This window comes from Schistocerca nitens, chromosome 2 (assembly GCF_023898315.1).
Source record: "Schistocerca nitens isolate TAMUIC-IGC-003100 chromosome 2, iqSchNite1.1, whole genome shotgun sequence".
Classification (NCBI taxonomy): Eukaryota; Metazoa; Arthropoda; class Insecta; order Orthoptera; family Acrididae; genus Schistocerca; species Schistocerca nitens.
In genome coordinates this window covers 904917036-904929298 of record NC_064615.1, presented here as the reverse complement: position 1 = coordinate 904929298, position 12263 = coordinate 904917036, and the positions used below count along the sequence as shown (strand labels likewise).

The 12263-nt window shown below is 47.6% G+C and overlaps 1 protein-coding gene across 1 annotated transcript in view; it reads right to left on the bottom strand.

Annotated features, from left to right (window-relative positions):
- The window catches only part of LOC126235434 (uncharacterized), a 169429-nt gene extending 158658 nt beyond the window's left edge, over positions 1–10771 (bottom strand). Inside the window, exon 1 of the mRNA XM_049944158.1 lies at positions 10448–10771. Coding sequence (XP_049800115.1) covers positions 10448–10771 — 324 coding nt within the window. The remainder of the gene's footprint in view (positions 1–10447) is intronic.
- Between the last annotated feature and the right edge of the window lie 1492 nt (positions 10772–12263).

The following is a 12263-nucleotide window of genomic DNA, read 5'->3' as shown; positions in this document are numbered from 1 at the left end:
GTGACATCTATCTCGAAAGCATTCAAAGCGTAAAAACTCGGAATACCACGAGTAACGTGCGAAGGCACATTTGTTACTTTCACTATTTTAGTTTGACTATCATTAGAAAAAGCAATGTCATTAACACTGCTTAACAGCTCGCGATATGGCAATAATCCAGGCATTTTTTCGAAGGCTCGATCGTGTAGTTGATTATGGATCAAGGAATGTATTTTAACTAATTCTTTTCTACTAGTGATTTCCGTTTCCTATGAAACGAGAACAGCGCACTTCTGTAAACTGCTAATGTAATTCTTCACCTATCAGTAAAAGTACGAGGACATTCTGAGAAGTAATAACCCGAAGCTCTTAAGTGAAAACTCTTAGAGCTCTTTAAATAAAATAAACCTCATTAATATTCTACATCATCATTCTCCATGTCTACATATTTCAGCTCTCTGACGCTGAGAGCTCCGTCGAGTGGTGTAGTCGAGTTTCGAATTCGAAGAGTTCAGCAGGGCAATGCCAGACCACACACGAGCGCTGCGACATCTGTAACAGTCCAACGCCTTGGGTTCGCTGCCATCCATCATCCTCCATATAGCTCAGACTTTGTACCATCCAATTTTCACCTGTTTCCGACACATTCGAGGACTTCACTTTGATAGAGATGAAGCTGTGCAAGGAGAGGTAAGCTTGTGGCTCCGTCAACGAAGTCAGACATTTTACGGTGACAGTATCAACAAACTGATCTCTTGTTGGGAGAAATATGTTCGTCGCTGGGGTGACGATGTTGAGAAATAAATACGTAGACAAGAAGAACAAATATGTAGAATGTTAGTGATGTTTTATTTAAAAAGCTTTGTGAGTTTGCTTGTCTGTTTGCATGTCCTCATATATGTCGCATAATTGACAGAATGGCATACACTTTGACGGAATTAGTTTATTGGACACGTCGGTATTCCGATTTCATCGACAAACAACCGATCATATAAGGAGGGCTAGTTTTGCTCACCGCACAAGTCAACAATGTACTAAAGCGGCTCCATTTTTACTTAAGGTCACAAAACTTTGTCCAGTGACTGAGGATAGGTAACTTTTGATATCCCTCCAGGCTTCGTGGCTGTTGTGTGCACACTATGATACCATTTCATTAATTGGTTTACATCTTGTAGGACTTGAGGACCAAATTATCCGCTGACTTCTTGGAGAAAAACAAAAAAAAATGGCTAAAGTTTTCCAGAAAGTAAAAATGAAAGCAAAAATTGAAGTATTAGAATTGATATTTACTACATTTTTAATTACTGTTAATCATACAACATTTGTAATGGCGTGTATGAGGGTTTTTGTAAGAAGGCAGGAATTGCGACTGTTGTGGGTTTCCTGGCGGTCGAAATAAATACAGGTATTTTATCTCAGATATACCCCCAGGGTTTATTCAACCAAGACTACGACTACAGGTACATGTGGCACTGGGGGCTCAACCCCCTGCTCGAAAGAATAGTCACTATAACTGAAAATCCGGAACAGTGGACAAGGAGAGTGGACAAGGTACGTGCTAGTTAGTCGAGGGCCGCCACGCAAGAGAGAGGAACCTACGGTGGGAGCAATGACATCTCAGCAACATGTGCTGAATTCGTGGGCCGGCTGTAACTGGTTTCTGGAGCCTCTTAGCTCTCAACAAGTACTGCAAACCTTTCAAAGGAATAGAAAGGTCTCAATGAAAATATGTACAAAAGTTATGCTTTCTATCCCTTCCGAGCAGGTAGTCCCTTGCACACTCTTCCCCTTTTCACAGAAATCGGTTTACGACGATAGAGCTTTTTACTATGAGCGATGGAACGTTAGAACTCCCTTGGGCAGGCGTACTGAGCAGCCTTATGAAATAAGGGAGGGAATAACTTATTTTGTGAATTTTTCAGTAACTGAGGCAGTTTACAGTTGGTTAAATCTGATAAGTATCGTTATAAAAACAAGTGAAGAACTGATTAAGCTTTGTAAGTTCCCTAACTTCCCTCTATACGTTTATGTACGAACTTTAGCCCAAATTTACCTCCCACAATGTGAAAGGGCTACATATTACCAAAACTATGTACCCACAAACTGTTATCCGACTTAAACTCGCATGCTAACCTTTGCATTACTAAACAGAACATAATTTGAATCGAATTGTAACTGATATCAATGAAACTTGTCTTCGTATTAAAGGCACAACTGAAGTAAAACAATTATCTGGCAGTAATCAAAATTTACACTTACATCGCATCTAGACAACACCGTTATAGATTTCTCTAAAGCATAACAACAAACAACAAGCAGGCACTGGCTAAGCTAGGTTCCAATTTGTTAAATAAAATTTCCAACCAATATTCGAAGTATAGCACACCATGTGGTGCACTGTGTTAATGCATAATGCTAAACCATTTTTAAAGAGTGGGATGGCTACAGTAACTGTTCCTATGAGACGATATTCGAAGTATGAAGCATGTCTTCAAAAAGCCAGGGTAAAACTTCTCGTGATCCTGGCACATAACATTGGTCTGAACAATATTACACTTAACAAAGTGATCAATGGTTTAAAAAGGGTACAATATTAACAGAGAATTTCTATAAAAACCAAACAGCTTAATCAGTTTACATGTTAATGCGTGACTCAGGATGTGGAGTGGTTTTCCTCTCAGCTCTGAGCAAGAGAACGAAGGTAACTATTTGGCAATAATCATTCCGACAAATTAGCTGCGTAGCGCTGCAGTCTTACCTCAAACTTCTTCCCTTAAAAAAATAACACTATTCAAAATTTATATTTCCCCCCCCCCCCCCAATATATGAGGTGCGGCTAGAAAAAAACCGGACTGATGCTGGAAAAAACATTTATTTACAATTATTTACAATTTCATGTTATCTCCTTCAATGTACTCTCCTCCTCGGTCTCTACACCGCTCCATACAAATTTTCCACTGTTCATAGCAATGCTGCAGATCATTTTCGGTAAGTCCATACATTACTTCCGTCGCTCTTTCTTTTACTGCTTCAACAGTCTCAAATCTAGTTCCTTTCAAAGCTGACTTGACTTTAGGGAAAAGAAAAAAAGTCACAGGGGGCCAAATCAGGTGAGTAGGGTGGATGATCTAAGATGGGAATGTTGTGTTTTGCCAAAAACGTCTTAACTGACAACGCACTGTGAGCTGGGGCATTGTCTTGGTGAAGGATCCATGACTTTTTTCTCCACAAATCGTTCCGTTTTCTCCGTACTCGCTCACGTAGGGTAGCCAGGACGCTAATGTAGTAATGCTGATTCACTGTTTGTCCCTCTGGTACCCAATCAATGTGCACAATCCTTTTGATGTCAAAAAAAACAATCATCATTGCCTTGAATTTCGATTTTGACATTCGTGCTTTTTTTTGTCGTGGAGAACCAGGAGTTTTCCAATGCATCGATTGGCGTTTAGTTTCGGGATCGTAAGTAAAAAACCACGATTCATCGCAAGTAATAACATTTTGTAAGAAGGTGGGATCACTTTCAATGTTTTCCAGGATGTCAGAACAAATCATTCTTCGGCGTTCCTTCTGTTCAATTGTGAGACACTTTGGAACCATTTTTGAACACACTTTGTTCATGTTGAAACTTTCATGAAGAATCTGCCTAACACTTTCCTTGTCAACTCCTGTTAACTCAGACACTGCTCTGATTGTTAAACGGCGATCTTGTCGAACAAGTTTACCGATTTTTTCAATGTTTGCATCAGTTTTTGCTGACAATGGTCTGCCAGTGCGAGTGTCATCACTGGTGTCTTCGCGGCCATCTTTAAATCGTTTAAACCACTCACACACTTGTGTTCGCGATAAACAATCATCGCCGTACACTTGTTGTAACATTACAAACGTTTCACTTGCAGATTTTCCTAGTTTGAAACAAAATTTGATGTTAACACGCTGTTCTTTCTGTACACTCAACATTTTCCGACGCACAGACAAAACGTCAACTACTTAAAACAGACGCCACGGGCAGACTGAGTGCAGGAGGCAGATGAAACTCGAGCAGTAGGCGGAGCGAGAGTCACGTGACAGGCCACGCAACTTTCAGCCTTATTGCATTCGTTTTACTGTTTCACCAGTACTAGTCCGGTTTTTTTCTAGCCACACCTCGTATACATCATATTCATCCTTGCTGTCTTTTACAATAATTTTTTCTTCATCTGACAGATACAGTACAACACACACTACTAAATACGTCCATCACCTACCAAACTTCAACCAAAACCCTATCAGACTGCGCAGAGGCAAAGACTGTGCCACAACAAGACCAAATATTCAAAACACCCACGGGTGTACTGCCGGTCTACAGTGTCCAACGGGCACAATATTTCGGCGATTATACATGTCGCCATCATCAGGTGAACTGACGGACTGAGCTCCTGTGAACGTGCGCGTACGGAGATCCGTACGCTATGGCTGCTCAGGGGGAACTGGGTTCGGTTGCGGCGGCGGCCGATTTAAATACCCTCCGCCCGCGGCGCACTCCCTCCGCCGTCCGCGCCCCGCGCCAAGGTCGCGCGGTGGAACAGATTGCGACGGCGTCTGAGATGACGTCGGTGTGATGGCTCTGTCCGCCGTGGTCGTCACAACTATACGTTTGCCCGATTTACTCTTGGTTAACCCAATCGCTGGTTCCCAAGCCTTGCTAAGATTATAGCCACAGTCACGGTTTATGAGGTCGTCATTGGTGCGAATTTCGATCGCCTCTCTAACAACGCTGTCCCAGTATCTCGCCGTCTGTCCCAGTATCTCTGAGTATAAACGCACGAGGATTCTGGAACAGACGTCGAGATACTGGGACAGCGTTGTTAGAGAGGCCATCGAAATTCGTACAAATGACGACCTCATAAACCGTGACTGTGGCTATAATCTTAGCAAGGCTTGGGAACCAGCGATTGGGTTAATCAAGAGTAAATCGAGCAAACGTATAGTTGTGACGACCACGGCGGACAGAGCCATCACACCGACGTCATCTCAGACGCCGTCGCAATCTGTTCCACCGCGCGACCGTGGCGCGGGGCGCGGACGGCGGAGGGAGTGCGCCGCGGGCGGAGGGTATTTAAATCGGCCGCCGCCGCGACCGAACCCAGTTTCCCCAACTAAAAGTAAGGTGCATGTCACATACAAAATTTAACGTACAGGCTTGGAGGAAATGTCAAAGGACAAAGAACCTCCACCACAAGACTACTCAACGTCCGAGTACGTCAAATATGCGTAGAGAGACCGAACCCAGTTCCCCCTGAGCAGCCATAGCGTACGGATCTCCGTACCGGCACGTTCACAGGAGCTCAGTCCGTCAGTTCACCTGATGATGGCGACATGTATGATCGCCGAAATATTGTGCCCGTTGGACACTGTAGACCGGCAGTGCACCCGTGAATATTTTGATTATCAAATACGCCGGGAGAAACTCAAGAATCACAAGACCAAATATTGTTTAACAGTAACATAACTTCCTCTCTCTGTGACGTAAGCACCAATAACTTACAAAAATCAAAGTGACATATCCACCTCACAGTTTAACATGTCGGTGAACAAAAGTTTTGCACTGAGTTAAAGTGTTTTGGTTTCTGATCTCAGTTTCAGTCCCTCGTGTCGTGGCACAGGATATATTAATCACAACAACGTGGCGTCACCACATCTTGCCTTGCTCAGAGACGACTGACCTGCTCGGTGCGAAGAGATGGATCCTGCAGTGGTGGCGGCAGAATGCTGGAGGCGAGGCGAAGACTGTACTGTGTAGCGACCCAGAGATAGAAGCAGGTTCAAAAGGCTCTGAGCACTATGTGACTTAACTTCTGAGGTCATCAGTCGCCTAGAACTCAGAACTAATTGGCTCTGAGCACTATGGGACTTAACATCCATGGTCATCAGTCCCCTAGAACTTAGAACTACTTAAACCTAACTAACCTAAGGACAGCACACAACACCCAGCCATCACGAGGCAGAGAAAATCCCTGACCCCGCCGGAAATCGAACCCGGGAACCCGGGCGTGGGAAGTGAGAACGCTACCGCACGACCACGAGATGCGGGCTCAGAACTAATTAAACCTAACTAACCTAAGGACATCACACACATCTATGCCGGAGGCAGGATTCGAACCTGCGACCGTAGCGGTCGCTCGGCTCCAGACTGTAGCGCCTAGAAAAGCACGGCCACTCCAGCCGGTATACACTCCTGGAAATTGAAATAAGAACACCGTGAATTCATTGTCCCAGGAAGGGGAAACTTTATTGACACATTCCTGGGGTCAGATACATCACATGATCACACTGACAGAACCACAGGCACATAGACACAGGCAACAGAGCATGCACAATGTCGGCACTAGTACAGTGTATATCCACCTTTCGCAGCAATGCAGGCTGCTATTCTCCCATGGAGACGATCATAGAGATGTTGGATGTAGTTCTGTGGAACGGCTTGCCATGCCATTTCCACCTGGCGCCTCAGTTGGACCAGCGTTCGTGCCGGACGTGCAGACCGCGTGAGACGACGCTTCATCCAGTCCCAAACATGCTCAATGGGGGACAGATCCGGAGATCTTGCTGGCCAGGGTAGTTGACTTACACCTTCTAGAGCACGTTGGGTGGCACGGGATACATGCGGACGTGCATTGTCCTGTTGGAACAGCAAGTTCCCTTGCCGGTCTAGGAATGGTAGAACGATGGGTTCGATGACGGTTTGGATGTACCGTGCACTATTAAGTGTCCCCTCGACGATCACCAGTGGTGTACGGCCAGTGTAGGAGATCGCTCCCCACACCATGATGCCGGGTGTTGGCCCTGTGTGCCTCGGTCGTATGCAGTCCTGATTGTGGCGCTCACCTGCACGGCGCCAAACACGCATACGACCATCATTGGCACCAAGGCAGAAGCGACTCTCATCGCTGAAGACGACACGTCTCCATTCGTCCCTCCATTCACGCCTGTCGCGACACCACTGGAGGCGGGCTGCACGATGTTGGGGCATGAGCGGAAGACGGCCTAACGGTGTGCGGGACCGTAGCCCAGCTTCATGGAGACGGTTGCGAATGGTCCTCGCCGATACCCCAGGAGCAACAGTGTCCCTAATTTGCTGGGAAGTGGCGGTGCGGTCCCCTACGGCACTGCGTAGGATCCTACGGTCTTGGCGTGCATCCGTGCGTCGCTGCGGTCCGGTCCCAGGTCGACGGGCACGTGCACCTTCCGCCGACCACTGGCGACAACATCGATGTACTGTGGAGACCTCACGCCCCACGTGTTGAGCAATTCGGCGGTACGTCCACCCGGCCTCCCGCATGCCCACTATACGCCCTCGCTCAAAGTCCGTCAACTGCACATACGGTTCACGTCCACGCTGTCGCGGCATGCTACCAGTGTTAAAGACTGCGATGGAGCTCCGTATGCCACGGCAAACTGGCTGACACTGACGGCGGCGGTGCACAAATGCTGCGCAGCTAGCGCCATTCGACGGCCAACACCGCGGTTCCTGGTGTGTCCGCTGTGCCGTGCGTGTGATCATTGCTTGTACAGCCCTCTCGCAGTGTCCGGAGCAAGTATGGTGGGTCTGACACACCGGTGTCAATGTGTTCTTTTTTCCATTTCCAGGAGTGTAGAAGCAGGCTTCGGCGGGTAGCTTAAGGGCGTAGAAGAGTCACACCGTGAAAGGTGTGTCTTAGAAGAGACCTCAGTGGAAGTGCTCTCACGGGACAGTATTTGTCACGAACAAAATTGTGTACATAATAATGATCAATAATAGGGCAAGAGTTGTTTGCATTCGTGTCTATCCTCTTGGGTTTGAAGAGGTGTTTGCATTTTACAGTGCTAACAGCTGAGGATTAAGCCCTTATCTTCTAAAATCCTAATGAATGACTACCGATATCTGCTACTTATATTTCTCCCCCCATTTTCTAGTAACATTTGAGATTACAGTATTATTAAAACTCTTTCTGAAAATTAGTTATAAATATAAAGGAATTACCCAAGTTACAAGTATTTATGTCATGTGGTACAATTAAACACTAAATAAAATTCATTCTCCCTCCGGTTAGGTTCTATGTAAGTATCTAATAAAGTTGGTTCCTTCTATAGCACTAAATAGTTAGTGAAATGTTATACAAAAGTGAACAATCTATCCAGGGTCTAGTCAGTTATCGTATCGAGTTTCCATTGTAGACCGTCGGACAAGTAGTTAGGTATTAAATTATACTCACATACTCTTATTACTGATTAAATTCACAAGGCAGTTGCTACCACACCTAACTGACAGGAAGGTTCAGTGGTTTTTCCTTAGAGCTACGTACTAACCTAGGCGAGCGTCCAAGCCTCCGTTATATGTATAATCAAACGGCGTAATGGCTGAAGTTCTTACAGTCATTTCTTACAGTGGTTCGGAAAACTGCTTACCAGTCTCTCTTTATTTAAAACCACTCGAACAATAAGTGGTAGGACGCCGGCGTTAAGCCTGCGCTTGGCGACACTAACGAGGACGGGATTCGTCAATCTCTAGTCGAAGCAACCGAAACAGTAGTATGAGTAGGTTATGGGTATTTGGCGGCATGGTTCACATAGTTTTGCAAATGATTTCTTGCTTGGGTTAGAAACGCGTAACTTAACTTCTAATCCATAATGTCTCAAGACAATCCACATATGGCATCTGACGTAGGCTGTCTGCTCGGTACAGGATCAGATGCCAAAAGCTACGCTAGGGAGTAGGTAAATAGGCGTTAGGCGTTCTTCCGAGATCGTGCCGTAGGTTAGTAATGAGGGACACAGATTGGCGGCTACATTAATTGCTGGAGCTGAGTGTAAATGGTATGGAGGCATTGTGCCAGTGGTTGCAATATAGCATCGCACCCTGGCTAATGGCATAGATGGGAAAGAGGTATTTGCAATGGCAGAAGCAGAAACACACGACTGGCAGATATGTGCCATCACAAGGTACCAGTCTTAAACAGTTATGGCACTCAACACGCAAGATCCTTGATCACAAAGCAAACAAGCCAGCGATTTTAATAACGGCGCGATAATCATGCATAGGGTGCACCTTAGTGGGTTTTATGCCTGACAAAAGGTTGCTGTACAAACGAGGACACCTAGTTTTGATATCGTTTTCGGAAATGATCCTCAACAATGCACCACTACAGGTACGTACAGTAGAGTACAGCACCTCCTCGGAGCAACAAGAGGTTGGCTCGCCCTGCTTAGCACTGAATCGGCAGCGCGGAATATTGAAAGGTGGCTACACTGAGCCACAGCGCCAGAGATCGCGCCAGAGAGTTTTGTTTAGCCGCCTCCACTGGCAGTGATTATTGAGATGTAGCGGAGGGCTGTGCTTGTCGAGGACTCGTAGTAGGCTGTGATTATTGAGATGTAGCGGAGTGCAGTGCTTGTCGAGAACTCGTAGTAGGCAGTGGTTATTGAGAGGTAGCGGAGGAGAGTGCTCGCTGAAATGTAGTGAAAAGTGTTTGTTCCATGTTTTATGCAGTTGTTTGATGGATGGACAGCAGATGTTATTCGAATGGAGATATTGTAATGATCACAGTGCTTTTCGTCAATATATATGAAGGTAAAATATTCCATGCTTTCTTTTTATTATTTCAGTGTCTTAAATAATGCGTCAGTACAGGTTCAGTCAACAAAGCATCTGACTTGTGTTCTTGTATTAGTGTGTAATTCTGGTGTTCTTGCGTAATTATAGTATTTCTAATTTTTTTTTATCACTTCAGTATAAATGGTATTTGAAATTTCTTGTCTTATTGAAGAAGAACCGTGCCAGATGTGTACGTTGAGTCATACTTCCACACACAGAACTGTTATACTTGTGCTTTGGTTTCGTAGGTTTTGTGACGGCCTTCGTAGCGTCAACACTTCGCTGTAGAAACGGCCTACGAAGTCACCGCCACACTTTTAATAGCGGGCCGACCGGTCCGCTGGAACAGTGAACAGAAAGATGAAAACCCAAACACTCGGATTAAATGAAAGTCGGTACTTATCTTTATTAACGACGATACAGAACACAGTGGTGAACATGGTCTACAGAAATCTGTCTAGTTCGAGTCGGAGCGGCTTGGTCAGCGTCGGCTGACGACAAACAACAACTCTGCTGCGATGAACACACAACTGACTAGCAGGTACACAATTCGGTGGCGAGTATACAACTGAGCGGCGAATCTAGAACTGTCCTAGCGCTCGCGACTCCAGCGCTTAAGAAGCCAGAAGCCAGCGGTGGCGCGCGCAGACTTGCGGCGATTTCCTGTATCGCTGGCGCTGCTTATGCGGACGGCGTCCGGACTTTGATGCTGCCAACCTTTTGGCAGCGGGCTCGGTTGGCATTACTGGCTAGGATATAACACTCCTCCCCCCCAAATCGCCGCACCGTCGTTGAATAATGACGTGGCGAGCGTCGACGGCGGGGGAGGGGTCTGGCCGCAGACGTAGCAGAAGAGACCGGGGCGGAGACTGTTGTCGGTGGCAGTCCCCGGTCCGCACCCCAGCATTGGCTGCGCGGGGCCTCGGGAAACACCGACTGAAAACCGAGGTCAGGGTGCACGCCTGTGACCACGGGCGCAGCTTCTGGTACTGGACGCGACGGGGCGTCGGGACCCACGAAGAAAGGCAGCGTCTCCTGACGCTGCGTCGACGGCTGCTGAGTGGGCGCCGGACAAGGCGCTGCGGTGTCAGACTCCTTGGGGGTGCCTAAGGAAAGCGGCTGCAGTACAGGCTGCACAGCCACCGCTTGGGAAGGCGGCCCGGCTGAGGGGTCGACGTCCATCAGCTCCGAAGGCGGTGGCGACTGAAGAGGGACCGCAGGCGCCGGAGCGACCACCTGGGGCGCTCCCGGATGAAGCTGCGCGGGAGGCATCAACGGGACGGGCTGTCGGCGTGGTAGCGGCGACGGCTGCTGCTGCTGCCCTGGAGGCGGCAGCGAAGTCGGAAGGCGCGGCTGGAACCCGCCGCGGACCAAATCTGTGGACAAAGAACGAGCGGCAGAATCCGGGCGGCCAGCGCGGCGCAACTGGTTCTGATGCCTCCTGTGCACCCCAGTAGCACCTTGAACAGTATAAAAACCGCGACCCTGGACACTTATCACGGTACCACGTTCCCAACGACGGCGACCGTGATAAACTCTGAAAAAAACGGCGTCGTTGCGCTGAAAACGCGTGCGATGCTCAGAAGCGGCGGGTCGATCCGGGGGGTGCAACAACCGTAGTAGGGTGCGATGACGACAGCCGTGGAGAAGCTCCGCAGGCGAAGGGCCGTCGCGTGGCGTGGTCCGGTACGACGGCAGGAACGTGATGAGGGCCTGCTGACGAGAGTGCGTAGCACGAAGGCGGTCCATATGATCCTTGAATGTGCGTACAAAACGTTCCGCTGCACCATTCGATTGAGGGTGGAACGGCGGAGTAAGAACATGGCGAATGCCATTGGCAGAACAAAAACTTTCAAATTCAGCAGAGGTAAATTGTGGACCATTGTCAGGCACTAAAACTTCTGGAAGACCCTCAATACAAAAAATTGAAGTCAACGCCTGTATAGTTTGTGCAGACGTTGTAGACTGCATGGGCACAACAAACGGAAAATTACTAAATGCGTCTATCACGATGAGCCAACGAGAATGCCAATTTGGGCCAGCGAAATCAATATGTACTCGCTGCCAGGGACCGGCAGGGCGTGCCCACTCAAAATAGCGTTGAGGCGGAGCAGCTTGGTGTTCGGCACACGTCGAACAATCTGTAGACATCTGCGTAATCTGCTTATCAATGCCGATCCATGTACAATGACGGCGGGCTAGCTGCTTGGTGCGGACCACTCCCCAATGACCTTGATGCAACAAGTCGAGGACCTTGGATTGGAGCACTTGGGGAACCACTACACGAAGCTGGTCATTCTCGGTGCGTAACAGCAAAACTCCGTGCGAAACAGACAACAGATGACGTTGCGGATAATAGCGACGAACCACAGGATCCGATATGTCCTTTGCCTTGGACGGCCAACCACGTTGAACAAAACGTAATAGTAAACTCAGATGAGGATCCGTAGCTGTCTCACGTGCCACCTGACGATAATCAATCGGAAAATCACGGAGGGATTGATGCTCATCGGCGTCAATCTGATGGCAAGAGTCGTCAGAGGAATCGAAGACATCATCCGCAGCAATCGGCAATCTAGAAAGCGCGTCAGCGTTTGCATGCTGAGCTGTAGGGCGATACAGTATCTCATACTGGTATTGTGATAACAAAAGAGCCCAACGTTGTAGTCTCTGA